Below are 22813 nucleotides of genomic sequence, written 5' to 3'. Positions count from 1 at the left end.
CCGCGACTCCTGGACCCAAGCCCAACTTCCCATCCTATGGATATTATAGATAGTGTCTGCCAGTTATTGAACCACTTACTCCTCTACTTGGGTAGTTTATTAAGGTAATGGTGCTTTGTTATTGATTGGTATTCCAATACTGACATTATTAATTTAAGGGGAAAGAATAGCCCAAGTCTCTTTTCTTCCTTATTCTTTAAGAAAGTTTTCCACCAATTTTCTGTGTTCTCTTACTACAATAAATGAAGTGTCTTTGTCTGTTACCAAATCAACTCATGGTGTGTTTAATCCAGCCATGCAATTGATAAGTCTACGAAGACATATTAGCCAACACAAGAATTAATTGTGCATATAGAAATCCCAGCTGTTTATCTTACATTTCAGTTCTGGTGTCTAGAAAAGTTGAGGAGGAAATCTAGATATAAGGTTGTGTTTAGCAGTGATGTGGATATAGATAGATATGGATATTATACAAACACATTGGGGGGAAACCAACCCTTGTTTGTTCCTTCAGGATATAAAAAACTTTTTTTTCTGTATGAGATTAGTTCCCATTTGTTGCCAAATGTGTGTTCTCTAAACTCAATGGGATATTTTAAAAACAGTAACCAATACCAAAACCCCCACAGTGTTCTGCTGTTTGTTTGTTTGTTTGTTTGTGTGTTTGTTTTGCTTTTTGCTTTGGGTTAATTTCGAAGCTGCAAACCTTCTCCAAAACAAATAACAAACATAGGTTCAATTTAAGGTTAGGCCTTGTCTCAAAACTTAATATAACTTGAATGCAAGGCTCAACCTACAACAAAAATGGATTTGTTTGAACATATTGAGAGACATTTAGTAGCAGCAGCAATAATATTTCATTTTCTGTGAGGCATCCTGAAGCGATTTAATATAATAAAATACATACAAGAGTTATATATAGTGAAACAGTTAAAAGAATTGCACATATAAAACCAAGTTTAAAACTATAGTTTAAGAAGACACATAGAGAATTGCATCTTCCTATCCTGAAGAAAGGAACAAAGCAGCATTTGGCTGGGCATGTAGCTAATGGGCACCCAGTGAAATTATTTCAGCAGTGGCATAATATGGTGGTGATAAAAAGGTAAAGGGACCCCTGACCATTAGGTCCAGTCGTGACTGACTCTGGGGTTGCCGCGCTCATCTCACTTTATTGGCCGAGGGAGCCGGCGTACAGCATCCAGGTCATGTGGCCAGCATGACTAAGCCGCTTCTGGCGAACCAGAGCAGTGCACGGAAACGGCATTTGCCTTCCCACCAGAGCGGTACCTATTTATCTACTTGCAGTTTAAGGTGCTTCCGAACTGCTAGGTTGGCAGGAGCAGGGACCGAGCAATGGGAGCTCACTCCGTTGTGGGGATTCGAACCGCCAACCTTCTGATCAGCAAGTCCTAGGCTCTGTGGTTTAACCCACAGCGCCACCCGCGTCCCTGTGGTGGTGATATTCTGCCTCAATAGTAGCAGAAGTAGTACTACGAGTAGTTAGTATTTGCTTTGTGTTAGATGGTGCCTTTAGGTGGAGATATTCATTGGAAATGTCAGCCTATGCATGGGGGGGGTGAGTTTTCATCTGCCAGCCGATAACGGGGGCAGGAAGGCAAGTTGGAGTAATTGAAAAGTGACAGGGCAGTAGCAGTGATTTAGGAAATCGCCCCCTTTCACCTCGAAACATTTCCTTCAATCACAGCTTATCTTTAGGTCTCTGAGCTTTCTGGTCCCATCCTATATTTAGGAAGTGTTCGTCCACTTCACTAAATCCTCCAGAAAGGGCAGCGCAATTAAAAGTGATGGTAGATCATGGAAAAGCCAGGTATAGAGTAAGCTACTGGGGTGGAGGGGGCGGGAATGCCAGCAAATCAGTGTGCAGACAAATGCAAGTGATGTCTTCCAGATGTTGTTGTTGGGGCGTTGCATGAATCTAATTATGCACAATCAATACATCATATTTCTGACAGCAGAACCCGCTTATGATTAGAAACTGTGATGGCCCTATGTCAATTCACAAGGCACGTCATTTGTGTTGTTTGAGGATTATAAACAGACTGGGCGTGATCTAACAAAAGCTGAACATTTAAAACATTTACCTGTTTTCTAACATATATGCAAACAACAGTAGGGTGCTGTGATGGTTTGTGTATGCTCTTTGCAATAAGCACCCTCTGCTCACTCAGAGAGATATTGACAGTTCTTTATTTTACTTTTTTTTATAAAAAAAAATATTAATTTTCCAAGTCTATAACAAATACAACACAACACAAAAAAACAAAACATATAAAAAAACCCAAACATATAAAATTTCTTCCAATTAGAATCCAAATTAATTTCCATTATTAAGTGACTTCCTCGAATCCTTCCTAACTGATCTTCATTAAATCTCATTTTAGCAATTTTCCAATATTCACTTTCTAATATAATTAATGAGTTTAAATTACTAACTTCCTTTCTTTTCATCATAATCTCAATCCATAGTATTATACAATTCAACATACTTTAATCCTAAACCAATTTAATCCTTGCAAGTATTTCCACTTATATTATAATATTTAGCTAGATATTCCTTAAATTTCTTCCAATCTTCTTGATATTTCTCCTCTTTCTGATTGCGGATTCTTCTAGTCAGATCGGCCAGCTCCAAAAAGTCCAACATCTTCATCCGCCAATCTTCCACTGTTGGTATTTCTTGTGCTTTCCAATTTTTGGCTAATAAAATTCTCGCTGCAGTTGTGGCATACAAAAACAATCTAACGTCTTTTTTGGGCAATTCCATTCCTATTACAGTTCTTTATTTCACATATGTACAAGCAGCATGGTACAATCATGCATCCGAATCGTCCGGTTCAGATTTGGGGAGTGGTCTTCTGCTTCTCCTCCAACAGAAGAGGCAGGGGAGCTTCATGGGACGTCTCTGATCCCTGCGCTTTAACCCTCTCCTTTCCTGTGCCGAAGGCTCTCCGTCTGTTCCGGAGCTCTCTATGCGGTGCTGGGGCTCTGCTTCAGCAGTGGAGAGCCTTCCTGCCTCCTGGCTCTCTCCCTCTTCCCCTTCCGTCACTTCCGCTCTGTCTCCTTGTGACTGTTCCCGCTCTGACTCTTCTCCTCCCCCCAACTCAAAGGCGTTCCTTGGCAGTCCCATGACAGGTGCAAACTCTTTGGGTTTTTGGGAAGAAATCTTCAAAGCACAACTACACATTGAGCTGTCACTAATGCTCCTGCCAACCTAGCAGTTCAAAAGCACGTCAAAAGTGCAAGTAGATAAATAGGTACCACTCCGGCGGGAAGGTAAACCGCGTTTCCGTGCGCTGCTCTGGTTCGCCAGAAGTGGCTTAGTCATGCTGGCCACATGACCTGGAAGCTGTACGCCGGCTCCATCGGCCAATAAAGCGAGATGAGCGCCACAACACCAGAGTCGGTCACGACTGGACCTAACGGTCAGGGGTCCCTTTACCTTTTGATGCACATGGGCACCTTGTGATTTCTCTGTAATCTTCCTTGTGCTGGAGTGTAGGTGAGGCCCAATACAGTGGTACCTCGGGTTAAGTACTTAATTCGTTCCAGAGGTCCGTTCTTAACCTGAAACTGTTCTTAACCTGAAGCACCACTTTAGCTAATGGGGCCTCCCGCTGCCGCCACGTGATTTCTGCTCTCATCCTGAAGCAAAGTTTTTAACCCGAGGTAATATTTCTGGGTTAGCAGAGTCTGTAACCTGAAGCGTATGTAACCCGAGGTACCACTGTATGTATGAAGGCCTGCACAACCTCTGCGTGTCTAAGCTGAAGGCAGCCACATATTGGACCGGCCTGCCAGGTGTTTGGCAACACTTTTACTTCAGGATTCCTACCTGGGCAGCAAAACCGGGCATTTTGTGGGCTGCATTGATGATGATGATAATAATAATAATAATAATAATAATAATAATAATAATAATAATAATAATTTATTTATACCCCGCCCATCTGGCTGGGCTTCCCCAGCCACTCTGGGCGGCTTCCAAAAAAATATTAAAATACTATAATACATCAAACATTAAAAGCTTCCCTAAACAGGGCTGCCTTCAGATGTCTTCTAAAAGCTTGGTAGTTGTTGTTCTCTTTGACATCTGGTGGGAGGCGTTCCACAGGGAAGGTGCCACTACCGAGAAGGCCCTCTGCCTGGTTCCCTGTAACTTGGCTTCTCGCAGTGAGGGAACTGCCAGAAGGCCCTCGGTGCTGGACCTCAGTGTCCGGGCAGAACGATGGGGTTGGAGACACTCCTTCAGATATACTGGACCAAGGCCATTTAGGGCTTTAAAGGTCAGCACCAACACTTTGAATTGTGATTGGAAATGTACTGGGAGCCAATGTAGGTCTTTCAAGACCGGTGTTATGTGGTCTCTGCAGCCGCTCCCAGTCACCAGTCTAGCTGCCGCGTTCTGGATTAGTTGTAGTTTCCGGGTCACCTTCCAAGGTAGCCCCACGTAGAGCGCATTGCAGTAGTCCAAGCAGGAGATAACCAGAGCATGCACCACTCTGGCGAGGCAGTCTGCAGGCAGATAGGGTCTCAGCCTACGTACCAGATGGAGCTGGTAAACAGCTGCCCTGGACACAGAATTGACCTGCGCCTCCATGGATAGCTGTGAGTCCAAAATGACTCCCAGGCTTCACACCTGGTCCTTCAGGGGCACAGTTACCCTATTCAGGACCAGGGAATCCTCCACACCTGCCCGCCTCCTGTCCCCCCCAAAACAGTACTTCTGTCTTGTCAGGATTCAACCTCAATCTGTTTGAGCTGGAGGCTCTCTCAAGTTTTGCAGGTTTGGTGTGCCCTGCTTTTTCAAGGCAGCATCTCAGCTTGCCAACAGTTCTGTTAGAAGTCCCACTCCCCCAGCCCGCCAGCGGTTCCCTGCACATGGAGCTATGTTAATATTCAGCCTCCGTGTCCAAGAAATGATCGTCTTGCCGCATTAGCAAACTTACTGCATAATTAGTTGCATAATTCAGAAAGGGCAAGATAATATAGCTGCCATTTTAAAGCCACAGCTAAGTGATGAAGTTGATGGAGTATCATTTGCAAATAGGCTTTAATACTGAAGGATGTTTCCCCCCTTTAGTTTGCTAACGGGGAATTGGGAATTGATGGTCTCTTACGTTCTGTGAATCAAGTGATTCTAGTCGCCACGTACAACTTCGCAGCAAAGCAACAACAACCCATGATTTGTTGTAGAGGTTAGTTAGGCAATTGGCACTATTGACCAAAAAAGAGAGAGAAAGGTTGCCTTAAAATTCTAAAGTATCTCTTAAGAAATTGCATTTGCCTGTTCCTTGCTTGAATATCCCAGCTGTTCGCTACTACGGAGGGCAAAGCCACTATGCCATTTGATACTGTCTGATTACGGAAATCTGTGGATTGAGCTTTTAGGAGAAGAGCAAACATTTCAAGGGTCCTCATAAAGCCACAACAGGATTTGATAATATAGAGTGCCTTTGCGAATATAATTCTGATGATGGTTATGGTGAGCTCAGTCCTCTTGAGAGAGGCATTTGACCTCCCCCCACTCCCACCATGTAAGCCTCTGTCATCAAATCTTTGTGATTCCCTTTGGGTCTTTTCCAGTTTATGTTCTCCTCCTCCTGTATTTCCTGTTTATCTACAGTAAATAGAGATTGGGACTTGTTCCTTTGTACTTCAGATGAATAAGCTTATCTTTCAGGAGGGCTTAAATCAGGTTGAATCTTAGGCCTGAGTCTCGCGTTCATTTACAATAAATTTGTGCAAAGCCATCTGCAGGTATTTTTGTATGGTAGAAGAATTCTTCAATATATATCCCACATAAGAAGACCTCAGCTTTACCATATCTTGGAGATTGATAGGAAATTAACATTTTTTAAAAAAATAATACAGTGGATTTTAAAAATACCATGTGATTGTGACAACTTGGAATAAATTTTCACCATGAAAGGATGGCCAAGAATTTCTTTTATTTCATAGAATTGGAGAGTTGGAAGGAAGCCCAAGGATCATCTAGTTCAGCCTTTTGCAATGCGGGAATTTATTCATTTAAAAATCTTTTAGGCCACCCTTTAGAGCAGGCATGGCCAAACTCAGGCCCTCCAGCTGTTTGGGGACTACAGTTCCCATCATCCCTGACCACTGGTCCTGTTAGCTAGGGAAGATGGAAGTTGTAGTCCCAAAACATCTGGAGGGCCAAGTTTGGGGATGCCTGCTTTAGAGTTAAGCCTTCTCAAGAGGGATTTCAACTCTGAAGTATAAAATTACAATAAAAACAAAGCCACCATAAAACATTTTAAAATATGAACTCCAATGTAAGCAATATTAGGGTGACTTTCTAATGTCAAAACGGAATGTGTCAATCTGGCATCATTGTAAACCCGACGAAGACCTGCGTGTTTCCTTAAACATGCACATGAAACCTCTTCTTTATATATTAGTTCTAGAGTTACTGCCGAGATCCAAAAATGTCAATTGCCCCATTAGGACATTCAGCAGACTGCAAAACTTGCTTCTCCCAGATCCCACCTTACAAGGAAAGCATTCGATTCACTTTGCCATAGAAAGTCTGCCACAGAAATCATTTGTGGAGCAGTATAGATGGGGAGGATTTGCGTAGATCAACGGGAGTTTCTGTTTTCCAATTATTTGCCATAAGCATCAACAAAAAGAGAAGCCAATAGGAGAACACTTCAGTCTCCCAGGACATTCAATACAGGATCTCAAAGCATCTATCTTACTACAAAAGAGTTTCAGAAACAGACTTGAAAGAGAAGTTGCTGAATTACAATTTATCACTAAACGGCAAACTATGGAGAGACCTGGTCTGAATAGAGATATTGGATTCCTGTCTCATTACATATGCTAATCATCTGCATACTATCCCATGCTTTTCCCTGTAGGACTAATTGCAGTCGCTAACAGTCATCAACAGTAGTAGATAGGTAGCCGTGTTGGTCTGCCATAGTCAAAATAAAAAAATTCCTTCCAATAGCACCTTAAAGACCAACTAAGTTAGTTCTTGGTATGAGCTTTCGTGTGCATGTATCTGAAGAAGTGTGCATGCACACGAAAGCTCATACCAAGAACTAACTTAGTTGGTCTTTAAGGTGCTATTGGAAGGAATTTTTTTATTTAGTCATCAACAGGTTTACCATACCAATTGAGTCAATCACCCATCTCCTACTACCCTCCTGAGAAAAACCCCACCCCACCCTCTATATATAAGGGTCTGGTGACTTCTGTTTCAGTGTATCTGTCTCTAAGGTGCTACTGGACAATGTTATTGTTGTTTAGCTGTGTCCTACTCTTCGTGACCCCATGGACCAGAGTACGCCAGGCACTCCTGTCTTCCACGGCCTCCCGCAGTTTGGTCAAACTCATGCTGGTAGCTTTGAGAACACTATCCAACCATCTCGTCCTCTGTCTTCCCCTTCTCCTTGTGCCCTCAATCTTTCCCAACATCAGGGTCTTTTCCAGGGAGTCTTCTCTTCTCATGAGGTGGCCAAAGTATTGGAGCCTCAGCTTCACAATCTGTCCTTCCAGTGAGCACTCAGGGCTGATTTCCTTCCGAATGGAGAGGTTTGATCTTCTTGCAGTCCATGGGACTCTCAAGAGACTCCTCCAGCACCATAATTCAAAAGCATCAATTCTTCGGCGATCAGCCTTCTTTATGGTCCAGCTCTCACTTCCATACATCACTACTGGGAAAACCATAGTTTTAACTATACGGACCTTTGTTGGCAAGGTGATGTCTCTGCTTTTATATATATATATATATATATATATATATATATATATATATATATATATATTTGCTTTCGTAGATTTTCACGGGTACAGGAATGCAGGTTTTGGTGTCTTCGGGTGTCTTCCCGTGTAAGAGTTGGGGTGTCTAGGCGACGTTTCGACGAGGTCTCACTCGTCATCTTCAGGCTGGTGCTTACGGCTTCTTGTTACTGGAACAGAGCAGGATCTCAGTGTTTGAGTTCCTATAAATACTGTTGAGGGGGTGTGGTGTATTCTGGGCAGAGAGGAAGTTCCCAGGATAGTGTGACTTTTCTTCTTTTGTTCCTTAATTACTTGAGGGATATCTTGAGTGATTTCTTGAGTGATATTCTGAGTACCACTTAGGAGGGTCATTAAGAGTGGATTAGTTGCTAAAGCTTTCGTGTCTTGACCTCTTGAACTTGTGAAGAGTTTTTCTGAGAAGATGGCTGTACTATGAAATACCCTGCAAAGTCTGCCCAGCCACGTACATTGGACAAACAAACAGACGAATAAATGCACGTATCGCAGAACACAAGAATGCCGTCAAAAAAGAAGAAAAAACTTCCTCTCTTTTCCAACACATGAAAGAAACAGGACACGAAATTAATTTTGCAGATTCCAAATTGCTCTTTAACATGGAACATCACCACAAGAGAATAATCATGGAAGCCATCGAGATAGAGAAACACCCTCACAACATGAACAAGCGTGACGACACGTCCCGCCTGCCAGACATCTGGAAATTAGCCCTCCCCACAAAAACCGACACCAGAACCAGAGGCACACAGAACACCATCACCAATCAACCACACCAGACCCAAACCCAGACCCTCTCCACAGATAAATTACAGACACCATCCAGTAGCCAAACCATAGTGGCACCTCCGGATGCTACACCCCCCTGCAATCCCTACACAGATCTGACTGGCACAGGGCACAAAACCACAGCTCGCCCCTATACACGAAGCCAAGCCAGAGCACAATTAAGTGCAGTACAGCCATCTTCTCAGAAAAACTCTTCACAAGTTCAAGAGGTCAAGACACGAAAGCTTTAGCAACTAATCCACTCTTAATGACCCTCCTAAGTGGTACTCAGAATATCACTCAAGAAATCACTCAAGATATCCCTCAAGTAATTAAGGAACAAAAGAAGAAAAGTCACACTATCCTGGGAACTTCCTCTCTGCCCAGAATACACCACACCCCCTCAACAGTATTTATAGGAACTCAAACACTGAGATCCTGCTCTGTTCCAGTAACAAGAAGCCGTAAGCACCAGCCTGAAGATGACGAGTGAGACCTCGTCGAAACGTCGCCTAGACACCCCAACTCTTACACGGGAAGACACCCGAAGACACCAAAACCTGCATATATATATATATAATCAACAAAAAATTATCCCATTTTTGGTTTACTGAAAAGCTTTGGGGAAAACCAGAAGTGGATTTTTGTCTGAAAGAACTGTTCTGAAAACAAATTACTGGACCAAGCACAGGCTCAGAGACATTGCAGGTCCCCCTGAGCCACTATTTTGCATTGTAGTGGACCACAGGGTTCAATAAAAATAAATCAAACCCCCTTCTAGGGAATAATAATAATAATAATAATAATAATAACAACAATAACAACAAATTTTATTTATACCCCACCCTCCCCAGCCAGGTGGAGCTGTGGGTTAAACCACGGTGCCTAGGACTTGTTGATCGGAAGGTCGGCGGTTCGAATCCCCGCAACGGGGTGAGCCCCCCTTGTTTGGTCCCAGCTCCTGTCAACCTAGCAGTTCGAAAGCACCTCAAAGTGCAAGTAGATAAATAGGAACCGCTCTCCGGCGGGGAGCGGGAAGGTAACGGCGTTTCCGTGTGCTGCTCTGGTCCGCCAGAAGCGGCTTAGTCACGCTGTCCACGTGACCCGGAAGCTGTCTGAGGACAAGCACCGGCTCCCGGCCTCTTGAGCGAGATGAGCACACAACCCCAGAGTCGGTCACGACTGGACGTGATGGTCAGGGGTACCTTTACCTTTACCTCCCCGGCCAGGGCTGGGCTCAGGGCAGCTAACACCAAATATGAATTACAATACAGTGGTACCCCGCAAGACGAACGCCTCGCAAGACGGAAAACCCGCTAGACGAAAGGGTTTTCCGTTTTGGAGGCGCTTCGCAAAACGAATTTCCCTATGGGCTTGCTTCGCAAGACGACAGCCCATAGGGAAATCTCCGGGACAGCGGGGAAGCGCAGCGCGTCTTCCCCACTGTCCTCGGACCTCCTCCCCCCGCCCGGCATCGGAACGAAGCTCCGATGCCGGGCGGGGGGGGGAACGCCTCCTCCCCCCGTCCGGCATCGGAACGAAGCTCCGAAGCCGGGCGGGGGGGGACGCCTCCTCCCCCCGCCCGGCATCGGAACGAAGCTCCGATGCCGGGGGGGGGCGCCTCCTCCCGCCGCCCAGCTTCGGATGGCTTTCCTGAAGACTTGGGGTGGGAGGAGGGTTTTCCTTCCCACCGCCAACATTCAGAATGCTGTTCTGAATGTTGGCGGTGGGGAGGAAAAACCCTCCTCCCACGCAAGCCCCGGGAACAGAGGGAAAGCGCTGCGCGCCTTCCCCTCTGTTCCCGTACCTGTCCTGAAGGCTTGCGGTGGGGAGAAAAGCCCTTCTCCGCACCGCCAGCCTGGCAAGCGGTTTCCCTAGGAACGCATTAATTGATTTTCAATGCATTCCTATGGGAAACCGTGCTTCGCAAGACGAAAAACTCGCAAGAAGAAAAAACTTGCGGAACGAATTAATTTCGTCTTGCGAGGCACCACTGTAAAACTTAATAGAAAACAAACAAAGAAACAATTAAAATACGGCTTAAAATACAGCTTAAAATGCAGCCTCATTTTAGTAGTAGCCCATAAATCAAGACCATACAGGGAGGAAACATCAGATATTCATCCGAGCCAGTTATCCATGCTAGTCATACATGGGCCAGCAAAAAAACCAAGGGAAATTTTATATACCAAATCCCATATAAGGGATCAGAGTGAGTCTAAGCCGAAGGGCAGGCAGAACAGCTCTGTCTTGCAGGCCCTGCGGAAAGATATCAAATCCTGAAGAAGAAGAAGAGTTTGAATTTGATATCCCGCTTTATCACTACCAGAAGGAGTCTCAAAGCGGCTAGCATTCTCCTTTCCCTTCCTCCCCCACAACAAACACTTTGTGAGGTGAGTGGGGCTGAGAGACTTCAGAGAAGTGTGACTGGCCCAAGGTCACCCAGCAGCTGTGTGTGGAGGAGCGGGGAAGTGAACCCGGTTCACCAGATTACGAGACTACCGCTCTTAACCACTACACCACACTGGCAGGGCCCTGGTCTCTTGTGACAGAGTGTTCCACCACATCGGAGCCACTGTGGAAAAGGCCCTGGCCCTAGTTGAAACCAATCTAACCTCCTTGAGGCTTGGGACCTCCAAAGGGTTGTTATTTATGGACCTTAAGGTCCTCCCTGGGACCAGGAGAGGCGGTCCCGTAATTAATCCTGTGCTTCTAAGATGGCATTGAGTGGGTAGACTCTGCTATGGCTTCCTGCTGATAAGATCCTGAACAAGGCAGTGCGCGCACACACAAACACACACACATACATACATACATACATCTGCTGTGGAATTCCTGTTCTTTCTGCACTTTGCTAACATTTCTTTCTGACCTGACTTGTATTTAAATCCTGCTTAAACCTTACTAAAGGTAAAGGGACCCCTGACCATTAGGTCCAGTCGTGGCCGACTCTGGGGTTGCAGCGCTCATCTCGCTTTATTGGCCAAGGGAGCCGGCGTACAGCTTCCGGGTCATGTGGCCAGCATGACTAAGCCACTTCTGGCGAAATAGAGCAGTGCACGGAAACGCCGTTTACCTTCCCACCAGAGTGGTACCTATTTATCTACTTGCACTTTGACGTGCTTTCGAACTGCTATGTTGGCAGGAGCAGGGACCAAGCAACGGGAGCTCACCCCGTCACAGGGTTTCGAACCGCCGACCTTCTGATCGGCAAGTCCTAGGCTCTGTGGTTTAACCCACCGCGCCACCCGCGTCCCTTTAAACCTTATTACTTCAGAGCTAAATGCTGCGTCATTTGTTAAGCTCTCATCATCTCTATTGTCAAGCCACCTAAATCTGAAAGTAATTATGTGCACGAAAAGGTAGCATTCTTTCCAGGTGTGATTTGTGGCTTCTAAAAGGTGGGGTGTTGTTTTTAGTACTGCACATTTGCGCTGTGTTTTGTATTTTGCCTGTCACGTGAGATTGCCATTGTGAGGAGCCTCACGTCTCTTACCGCCCAGGTTACCTAGGGGTGGCTGTTTTCTGTAGTACCAGCACAGATAATTGCTATAGATGTAATTGCTGTCTGCGGTTCTAAGAATACATAAAGTGTGGGGGCCGCTGCCAGAAGCAGCCGCCTCAGCTCACCTCCCTGCTTTCTCCCCCATTAATGCCTCCTAAATTAAAAGGCCTGGCATGAGGTCATCGTGCTTTCAGTTCCTCTGCCCGCACAGCGGCAATGAAGTGTGGAGGTGGAACATGGCAATGCAATGGCATCACGTCTTAGATCTTTGTTTACTGGGTGTTCGGGAGAGCGAAGAGGAGACATGGGGTTGCTGGGTCCATTTTTGCCTTAATAGGAATCAGCCCATTGAGCAAAGAGGGACCCGCTTCTGAGAAAATACCTTTAGGGTCAAACTGCAGGCCTAATTCTTTAACCCCACCCCCTAACCCTAGTTCTTAGATCAGTGTGTTAGAATTCCTGCTCCATGATTGCAGTCATGGGGTTGTTGTCTATCACATGACAGTGTATGTTTTGACTTCACAGAGTGGGAAGTGACAGAGACAGGATATTTGTGTTACTGTGTTCCGTGAAGTGGGACTATGTGTTCTTTCTCTCTTTGCTGTCTGATGCTAGAGAGAGGGAGCCATGTTGCAGTGCTCCGTGTGTGTGTTTATATGTAAATAAAGTAGATTACCCAAAATGCTGAGTTGCTGAGGTCTGTTATGCATGATGCGCAAACTCTGAGGATCCCTAAGTGTGCCGGTGTCGGTTGGCATCGGTCGCTGTGATGTTTTGTTTTTAATTTTAATTTTTAATTTTCATTATTACCATTTCCAAAATCACATTTGCATTCAAATAGACATTTCCACCGTTAATATCTTTCTTTATAATAAAAAACATTCAATGACTTTCCTTCTTCCCCTTCCCTGGCTCCTTTGATTTTCCCCACCATTCCTGCACATTCTTATACAGTGGTACCTTGTGTTGTGTAACCTCCAGGTTACAGAATCTTCGGGTTTTGCCGCATGCACCATGCGTGTGTGCAGAAGGCCGCCCTCAGTTACGAAATTTTTGGGATATGGCCGGGCCTCCAGAATGGATCCCATTCGTAACCGGAGGTACCACTGTATATCCATTTAAGTTCATTTTCTCCCCTTATTCCCCAATCATACTGTTGAATTTACCTTAATGCTGCTAGCATTTTTTATTGTTTTCCAGATACTCCACAAAAAATTCCAATCTGTATATGTTTGATCTTCTTGCCCTCTTATTTTGCTTGTTAGACCTGCTAACTCTGCATATTCTATCATTTTTAAATTGCCAATCCTCCTCACCCGCCATTTGGGGGCTAACAAGATCTGAGCTGCTGTGGTGGCATACGTAAAAAAAAAAGAAGAATTCTGACTCCTGGGTACTTCTCTCTGTACCGTTCCCAGAAGGAATGCCTCTAGTTTTGGGGGAAATGTTTTTTAAACATTTTTTAAATTTCATTATATATCATTTCCTAGTATTCTTTAACTATTTTGCATGCCCGCCACATGTTTTGCATTTGTTCTCATCATGAGGTTAGAGGGTTTAGTTGCTTTTTGTTTGCTTAATTGCTTTATGGATTGATTATAGATATCTGTGAGCCAGCTTGGAAGCCCATGAAAGGTGGGGTAGGAATATTTTAAGTACAGTGGTACCTTGGTTTACGAACTTAATCCATTCCGGAAGTCCGTTCTTAAACCAAAGCATTCTTAAACCAAGGCGCACTTTCCCATGGCAGCAGGGGACAGTTTACAAATGGAACACACTCAACATGTTCTTATTCCAAGGCAAAGTTCACAAGCCAAAACACCTACTTCTGGGTTTGCAGCGTTCTTCATCCAAGTTGTTCATTAACTGAGCTGTTCTTAAACCAAGGTACCACTGTAAAAGGAAATGAGTACAGTGGTTGCATATAGTAGAATTAGCTGGAGGTGTTTCCTAAGCTGACTCTAATCCATTGTGTATCTTTTATTTCCCAGCACAAATGGACCCACGTGGCCTATCTCCCAGACAAATTAAAAGTGACAGTGATGACGACGACCTGCCAAATGTGACCTTGGATAGTGTTAATGAAACTGGATCCACAGCTCTCTCTATAGCCAGAGCTGTTCAAGAGTAAGTATTGAGTTTTCAGGGTGGACGCCAAGGCGGATGTTCCTAATGGAAACACCGGTCATGTGACATTCTCTAGATGCCCTACATTTGAATCAGTCTAGGTACTGGGCCAGTTCTACTAGCGTTTACCTTTTCTGCTGTATGGGAATGTGTGGACATGCTCACTTTCAATTAGAATTTGATTTTCCATTTCTCGTTCTTTTCTCCTCATTAAGTTGTAAAGCTTTTTGTAAAATAAAATAAAATAAAAGTGATCTGTATTACCACCACCGCTTAGGAGCCAAAATGGTCATCTACCAGTAACACTGCCTTGTCAGTGGTGGCTTCTGCAATTCCCCATTAGGAGAAAGCTACCACACCTATGTTCTGGCCCTTTTAGAAGGGCAATTACAATATTCTGCCCTGCCTCTAGAGTTTTTGCTCATACGGATATGCTATCTTTTACTGTAGATGCTTTTCTATTTTATTTTATTTTTTTAAAAAAGATGTGTGTTTACATTTTAGTTTACCTTTTTCATTTCGTTGTGTTGCTGCTTTTGAGATTAAATGGTCAAAAGTGATATTTATGTGGAAATAACAAATTAAATAAAAAAACGGGACTTTGTGCATACAGCCCTGGGGGTGAGCAGGGGAGGGGGGGGCACTGTATCACCAGTCAGCTTTGATGCACGGTTGAGCTTTTTCACCACAAGGAGGGGAGAAAATGGCCAAGCAAAGTGAAAACTGGACTATAGGTTGCAGAATAACAGAATGATAACATTGGAACAGGTGCAGAGGGTGTAGAAGGAAAGAAAAACATTCTTCATGCTGCAGGAGAGGCGATGTGTTTCCGCTGTCAAACTAAAACACTAGCTTAATGCAAGCTGCAAAATCTTAACGCATGAAGGGAGGGAATAAAAAGATTCCCCAATTTTGTAATTATTTTACAGAAATTAAGTGGCATTGACCATCCTTGTGATGCCAATGCACTATAATAGGTTGTGAGATTATTTTCAGTGCAATAATTCGCATCCCCCTCCCCCTCCCCATGTTATGGTTCTTCTTCACAGAAAGCAAGTTTTCAAACACTAATCTTGGAGTGTTTTTGTACTATAGTCACCTCAGTGGGTGAAGTGAACTCCATTTTGGGTTGGCGGAGCCTAAAGCAGGTTAAGAAAGAAGTGTTGAACTCTGTGTGATCTGGAGAGAATCTAGGTCAATCACCTAAAAAGGCCACATGTGTCTTTACAAAGTGGAGCACCTCGGGAGAAACGTAGAAAATAAGTGAGAGGCAAAATGAAACCGAGATGCTAAAAGTATTCTATTGCAGCTTTCCCCCTTATCTCCCCCAGACTTTTAATACTGCAATCTATTGAGTAACTTTTCCAAGTACGCAAATCTTGCACAGAGTTTTAGCATAAGTATGCAAATGCAATATATTCTTGTTTCTGAAGCGGTGCTGATGAACTATAGCTGACCTTCTCTGGCTGAGTTTTTGCTTTTTCTCTTAATGCGGCGCAGCGATGAGAAGCATTAAAAATGCTGATTGTAGCAAATATTCATCAGTGAGCAAAAGAAGGGAGCGCATGCCACTGACAAGCAGTCATAATAATCCAGGGCTAATAGAAAGTCTTTTTCCTGCCTTAGGCAAGGTTGTCCCCATGAGAACTGAGCCTGTGGATTAGGGAACAAGGCAAGACATGGGTGTCTTGGGGCAGTGAGGGAAAGCGAGAGGAAAACAAGTTGGAGAGAGAGAGTGACAGAGAGGGAGAAGCTCACAAAAGGTCAGGGGCAGAGCAGGCCAAAGAGGAGGGAAAACAGTTCTACAACCAATGATCTATAAGCAGGAGGAGTTCAGAAGCCCATCAGTATTTTCTTCTCCCTTTTATGTGACCTGCTAGGAGGCTGGACACACACACACACACACACACACACACACACACACACACAGACACACACACCATCCAAGAAAAGCAGGGAGATCCCAGTGGCTTCTAATGAGATAATAATAATAATAATAATAATAATAATAATAATAATAATAATAATAATAATTTATTATTTATACCCCGCCCATCTGGCTGAGTTTCCCCAGCCACTCTGGGCGGCTCCCAATCAGTGTTAAAAACAGTACAGCATTACATATTAAAAACAGGTCAGTGATGAGGTGTGATTCCTAGCACTCGGGTGCAGAGTCCCAGGTCATCGCAGAGAATTCTGGGAGGGCCTTTTAGAATTATTTTTCAGGGATCCAACTCTTGTCAGAACCAGCAAGAGAGTCCCAAATCATGCAATGAAGCATTGTGGGTGCCACACTGGTTGGCTTCCTAGGCAAAGGTCCCCCGACCGTTAGGTCCAGTCACAGACGACTCTGGGGTTGCGGCGCTCATCTCGCTTTACTGGCCAAGAGAGCCGGCGTTTGTCCGCTGACAGTTTTTCTGGGTCATGTGGCCAGCATGACTAAGCCATTTCTGGCAAAACCAGAGCAGCGCACGGAAACGCCGTTTACCTTTCCACCGGAGCGATACCTATTTATCTCCTTTCATTTTTTGGCGTGATTTTGAGCTGCTAGGTTAGCAGGAGCTGGAACAGAGCAACAGGAGCTCACCCCATCACGGGGATTCGAACCGCCGACCTTCTGATCGGCAAGCCCAAGGCTCTGTGGTTTAGACCACGGCGCCACCCGCTTCCTAGTTGCTCCTATTTCAGTCCAGTCCTCCAGTAAACTGGCATTATTATCTTGGTTCATGAAAGAAATGGTTGTTTTTTTTTACCTTACTCAAAATGCTGTGTCTTCTTGCTGTTAGGCTCCTACCCTTGCTCTTATTTACCATACTTTGATTGAAACGTAACCTAAATAGAGCTCCACTGAATATTTGCCAGTAGATATTTCAAGGAAAAGCAGTAATAAAAAAACTTAGGCTCAGATTCAACGAAATTCGCAATGCAGTTCTAAACATGTCTATTCAGACATGAGACCCTTTAAGCTCAATGGCATTCAATTCCAGGTAAGAGTGCAGGTATTGCAACCTTAGCTACCCTAAAGTTCCTCTAAAATTGATGGGACATAAATGAACCCCAACTTGTTAGTAATTTCAGTGGGACTTAAGCATGGTGGACTTTATCTGGATTTGGGCTATACAAATATACAAACATCCCTTTAAAAATCCTTTTCAGTAGCATGGATTTACCATGGGTGCTAATTTTTCCTCTTCTTGAATTAATCATGTGGGTGATCTTACCCAATCAGGGATGATGTAATAAGCAGGGTGACATTTGGGCAGTGTATCTGTGATGATGTTATGGGATGTCAGTATGTACAGTCCTAAGCAGCCAGTTTTAGTGGCGTGCATGTCTCTTAAGGGCACATGCACAACTCAGAACAGGTGATGGCAAGCTAAATAAAGTAGCTAACATCTTCCCAAGACGGTCTGGAAAGTGTCCAAAGTAGGTAACATTTTTCAATCTGGTTGACAATTTTCCTGGGAAATGGTGTGAGCTTTCAGCTGAATACTCCTACTAAAATATCACTTCCTTCATAAAAGGTACATGGTATATGCCAGCACGAATGTGTTGGCAGACAAACAGTGGGGGGAACGCTCCTTTATTTTCACATTCTCTGTAAGTGCATGTAAAACAACAGAGAAGTGTGCCATACAGTCAACTATGGATGAAGTACACTCATACCTCCACGTTCTGGCAGAAGAGGCTCCATCTCTGTAACGAGTCTTTCTTCCCTAGCTCAGAGGTTGGTGCAGAAAGTGCTCCTTACTTCATTCAGATTTTCTCAGCACAAAAGAGAGTACGGCTGAGAAAGTAAGAGACTGTTATACACTACAGCAGCTCTGATGTGATTTACTGAAGGTGGTAGGTGAAGGACTCCTTTGGCATTAGTATCCATTGGTCCTCTTGTCTCATAATGATTTGGAATTAGACGAGGGTCAAGACCAGCCTTTATGCTGCTGTTTTTAACACAAGGTCTATTGGAAGGCCTTTGGCCTCTGGATTTTAATTCAGGAGTGCGATTGCTGGAGGAGGAGGAAGCAGAATATAGTTAGGATGGGGTTTGTTTTTACCTCCTCAGAGGAATCCAAATCCACTGTCTAATACAGGCCATGCCACCAAGCCAACACAGTCTACCAGCATGGATTGAAGCCCCACCTCCTATTTTTTGCATTGAGCTGGGCACTCGACTGTGAACCCTGTTTGTATAGAATGCCTGAGGCCCTTTGTTTGGAAGAGACTGCTGAAGTTGCACAGTGCTTCTTGCTCTAGAGAACTCGGACATGCAACATATTGAATATGACTTCTGCTGAGTTACACCATTAATCCATCTAACTCAGTATTGTATACTCTTAATTGGCTTTCCAAGATCTCAACCACAAGTCTTTCCAAACCTTGAGAACTTACATATGCAAGTTACATGCCTCCTGCAACAATCCAGGCTCATGTTTGGCTCCCACCTTCTTCTTCTTCTTCTGTTTCCATGGCAACTGTGGGTTGTTGGTGTTTTGTTCTTGGTTTTCTTGTTTTGTTTTTTTAACCATGTGGCAAATAGGCCAGTAGATTGCAGCGGGAGACCGTAGGATTCCCCCCCCCCCCATAGATTGCCTCCTACGTGGCATGAAAAGGAATGTATATTGCTCAGGGTAACTTAAGTGTCCCATTGCACAACCCAGTGTGGCAAAGATGGGAACAGGGTCAGCTGGGATTGTTTGGTGCTATCCTTTAGACAGGGAACCTGGCTGATCTGATATAGGATTCAGGAGATGTTTTTTGAATGTCTGCATGTGCATGTCAGATGCATCCCAGAAACTGGTGATAGGTGGTTCTGGACATGTTCTTCTGGGATTGTTTGAGGCCCAGACTAGGGGAGGTCAGTAGCTTCTGGTTCTGCTGTGAGTAGGGGTGAAAATCAGAGCAAGACAAAATAAAAATCAGCACCTTGGAGAGAGATGACAATGTTAATTCAGGACCATAGGTGGTTGTGGACATCCAAGTTATCTAGCAAGGTCCTGGAACAGCAAAGTGGATTTTATAGCAGGTTAGAGGCCCTGTGCCCTAAGTGCTGTCTCCTGGCCAGTTAAAGGGCTGGTGCCTTCTTTTACAGCTGTTGGGTCTTTCGAGGTAATGGTTTTCAGGTGTGGAGACCTCTCCTCAGGACTTCCTTGATCCCCTGAGGAATCTGTGGGTCAGACGTTGGAATCTGGAGGCAGAGGTATCTCCTTGGGGCTCAGGATAGCCGTTAGAACAACACAAGATGGACTAGGGCATTAATCCATCTTGGAGCTGCAGTTGCCAGAGGGTTCAGACGCCGAGGATTCCTGGTCGAGGGCGATTGTCCTCTTGAGTCAAAACCAGGACAGCCACCATTTACAGATTTCAAACTCCCACCAGATCTGTCGTTAGACACCAGCTTAATAAAACTAGGAGACGTCAGTAATTTGTGCTTTTGTAACCTGGACACTTGACAGCTATAACGCACACCACATATAGCTTGTGTAGATTGCGGTGACCTTCCTCCAGCTCCTGCAGTGATACTGTGACTTTCAGAAATGCTAACTGTGTTGAATGTTACATATATTTGTTACTTGTTGCTTTCTTTCACAATATCTGAGGTTGGTGAAGAACTTTGTCTTGTTTACAGCATCACATGATTTAAATATCCCCAGTGCACCAGAGACTGCGTACTCTTGCCATTTGGTTCCATTGACCTCTCCCACATTAAATAGGCTCCCCTTAAACTTGCCCACATTTCAGTGTTCAGCGCCCTTTCCAGGTGAAAGTTCCAGATAAGAATGGAGGGATGTTTTGCTTTATTACTCTGCATGCTTGTTTGCTAGAAAAGGAACCTTAGAACTGAAAACATTCCCATTCGAGATATGATACTTGCTTAGTGATGGTTTCACGATGACTTCAGGCAGGTGCTGATCAAAAAAGCCTGGGCAGCAGCAAAGTGACTGCAGTCTCCAATTCAGGAGCCAGCACATTCATGCTAAGCTGTGGTTTGGCTATAGGTAACATGCAAGTTCAATCTGTGTCTGTGTAGGGCCATTCTGTAGTAGTCTCTTCAAATAAATGATGACGCAATCATATCTGCTCATAATGGCCTTTAGCCTTTGTCTGCTAGTACATCTCTTAGGAAACTGAAAATTCCTATGAAGCTGCCCTGCTTTATGTATGTATTTATTTAAAATTGGTTTTCTTCCAAAATATGTAAGCAATATGAGTGGCAACAATAAACACTTCACCCTGAATACACTTACATACCTACAGGAAAACTAAATAGTGAAAGATCAAAACCAGCTGAATTTTTCAACTTCCATAATCCAGAAATGAGGGGTGCTAAAAGGTTGTAATGTGACTTGGGAATTCAAAAGATATTTTGGTTAAATTGACATAATTTGATTTTGCTTGGTACGTAAAATGTGTGTAAAATTGCATAGAAATCATTTTAAATGATTGCCACGTGCTTGCAGTTGTATATTCACATAGTTTCTATTATCCATTATTAATATTACTTAGTATTACCTGACATTTTCAGAAGGTGAAATTAAAATTCTTTGGTTTTCTAAAGGCAGCTTCTGTGCTTCTTACCAAGATAAATGTTGTCCAAGCACAAAAATAATAGCAGAATTGAATTCTCACACACAAAAACATGTTTTTAAGACCCCTCGCTGAATAATTTTTTTAAAAAAAAAATCCTCTAAAATGACATGCCCTAGAATGCCGGGTTCTTAATCCAATGTTGCATAACACTCAGGGTTAAAGATTTGTAAGAGAGAATTGTGGGTGGAATTCTCCTGCCTGCTTGTCAATCCCCTCAAATATCACCTTTTTTTTTTTTGGTCCAACAAAAAACAGATTTGTGGGTGGAATTTTTGGTGTCTGTGTGTGTGAGACAAGGGCAGAATGAACTAAGTACAGATTCTTATCCTTCCCACTTCTTCCCTGAAAATTCCCCTGTCCCATTCACTGTCTTGCGGCAAACCTTCCTAGAAATATATATTTAATTCTAAATTCTAAACATTTTCCAGGCTAGCTAAGAAAAAAAAAATGACTGAAGCCCAAACAATGATGGGGAATATTTAAGAAGCCAGAATATTAATAACTGAGAATGATGTGCTGCCCCAAATTCCAGTAAAATAGAGGTGGGAAGAGCAGCAGTTCACATTTTTAAAATCAATTTTTCAATCCTGGACCATGGACTTAACAGATCATTCTGATCACCCCATCCCCACACTGGAAAAAGAATAAATCTTCTCCCCACAGAATCCTGCTGGTTTAAAAGGAAACTTGTATGTACAGTGGTGCCTCGCAAGACGAAATTAATTCGTTCCGCAAGTCTCTTCGTCTTGCGGTTTTTTCGTCTTGCGATGCACGGTTTCCCATAGGAATGCATTGAAAATCAATTAATGCGTTCCTAGGGAAACCGCCTTCAGACCAGGTCCGGGGACAGTCTGTCCCCGGACCCCTTCTGAAGGCTGGGGGGGGGGAAAGGGCTTTTCTTCCCACCCCCAGCATTTTAAAAAACCCCGGGACAGCGGAGGACTTCTCCGCTGTCCGGGCGATCTTAAAATGCTGGCGGGCGGCATTTTAAAATCGCCCCGGACAGCGGAGAAGTCCTCCGCTGTCCGGGGCGATTTAAAAGCCCCTGGGAAGGCAGGCAGGGGGGACAAAGACTTTTGCCCCCCGCCAGCCTTCAGAAGAGGTCCTGGACCTCTTCTGAAGGCGGGCGGGGGGCCAAAGTCTTTGCTCCCCCCCGCCTGCCTTCAAAAGGTGTCCCCGCTGCGGCGGGAGGTGTCCCCTGCCCCCCGCCCGGGTTCGGAGCACCGGGAGAAGCGATCTCCCTGCAGCCCCTTGCAGCAAAAGACATCGGGGGAAGCGGGGAAGCGAAGCGCTTCGCTTCCCCGCTCCCCCCGACGTCTTTTGCTGCAAGGGGCTGCAGGGAGATCGCTATCTCCCCCCAGCCCCTTGCTTCAGAAGAGGTCCGGGGGAAGCGGGAAGCGAAGCGCTTCGCTTCCCCGCTTCCCCCGACGTCTTTTGCTGCAAGGGGCTGCAGGGAGATCGCTATCTCCCCCCAGCCCCTTGCTTCAGAAGAGGTCCGGGGGAAGCGGGAAGCGAAGCGCTTCGCTTCCCCGCTTCCCCCGACGTCTTTTGCTGCAATGGGCTGCAGGGAGATCGCTATCTCCCCCCAGCCCCTTGCTTCAGAAGAGGTCCGGGGGAAGCGGGAAGCGAAGCGCTTCGCTTCCCCGCTTCCCCCGGACGTCTTTTGCAGCAAGGGGCTGCAGGGAGATCGCTATCTCCCCCCAGCCCCTTGCTTCAGAAGAGGTCCGGGGGAAGCGGGAAGCGAAGCGCTTCGCTTCCCCGCTTCCCCGCTTCCCCCGACGTCTTTTGCTGCAAGGGGCTGCAGGGAGATCGCTATCTCCCCCCAGCCCCATGCTTCAGAAGAGGTCCGGGGGAAGCGGGAAGCGAAGCGCTTCGCTTCCCCGCTTCCCCCGGACGTCTTTTGCTGCAAGGGGCTGCAGGGAGATCGCTATCTCCCCCCAGCCCCTTGCTTCAGAAGAGGTCCGGGGGAAGCGGGAAGCGAAGCGCTTCGCTTCCCCGCTTCCCCCGATGTCTTTT

General features: G+C 45.0%; 1 protein-coding gene across 5 annotated transcripts in view; it reads left to right on the top strand.

Annotated features, from left to right (window-relative positions):
- KLF12 (KLF transcription factor 12) overlaps positions 1-22813 on the top strand; it is a 243502-nt gene that overhangs the window by 149548 nt on the left and 71141 nt on the right. For all 5 annotated transcript variants that reach the window (XM_083501312.1, XM_083501311.1, XM_083501309.1 and 2 more), the window contains exon 4: positions 14074-14209. In XM_083501312.1, coding sequence (XP_083357438.1) covers positions 14074-14209 — 136 coding nt within the window. The remainder of the gene's footprint in view (positions 1-14073; positions 14210-22813) is intronic.

This window comes from Podarcis liolepis (assembly GCF_965112155.1).
Source record: "Podarcis liolepis genome assembly, chromosome: 4".
Lineage (NCBI taxonomy): Eukaryota > Metazoa > Chordata > Lepidosauria > Squamata > Lacertidae > Podarcis > Podarcis liolepis.
Note: the sequence above shows the minus strand (reverse complement) of the source record. Positions and strands in the feature narration are given on the sequence as shown.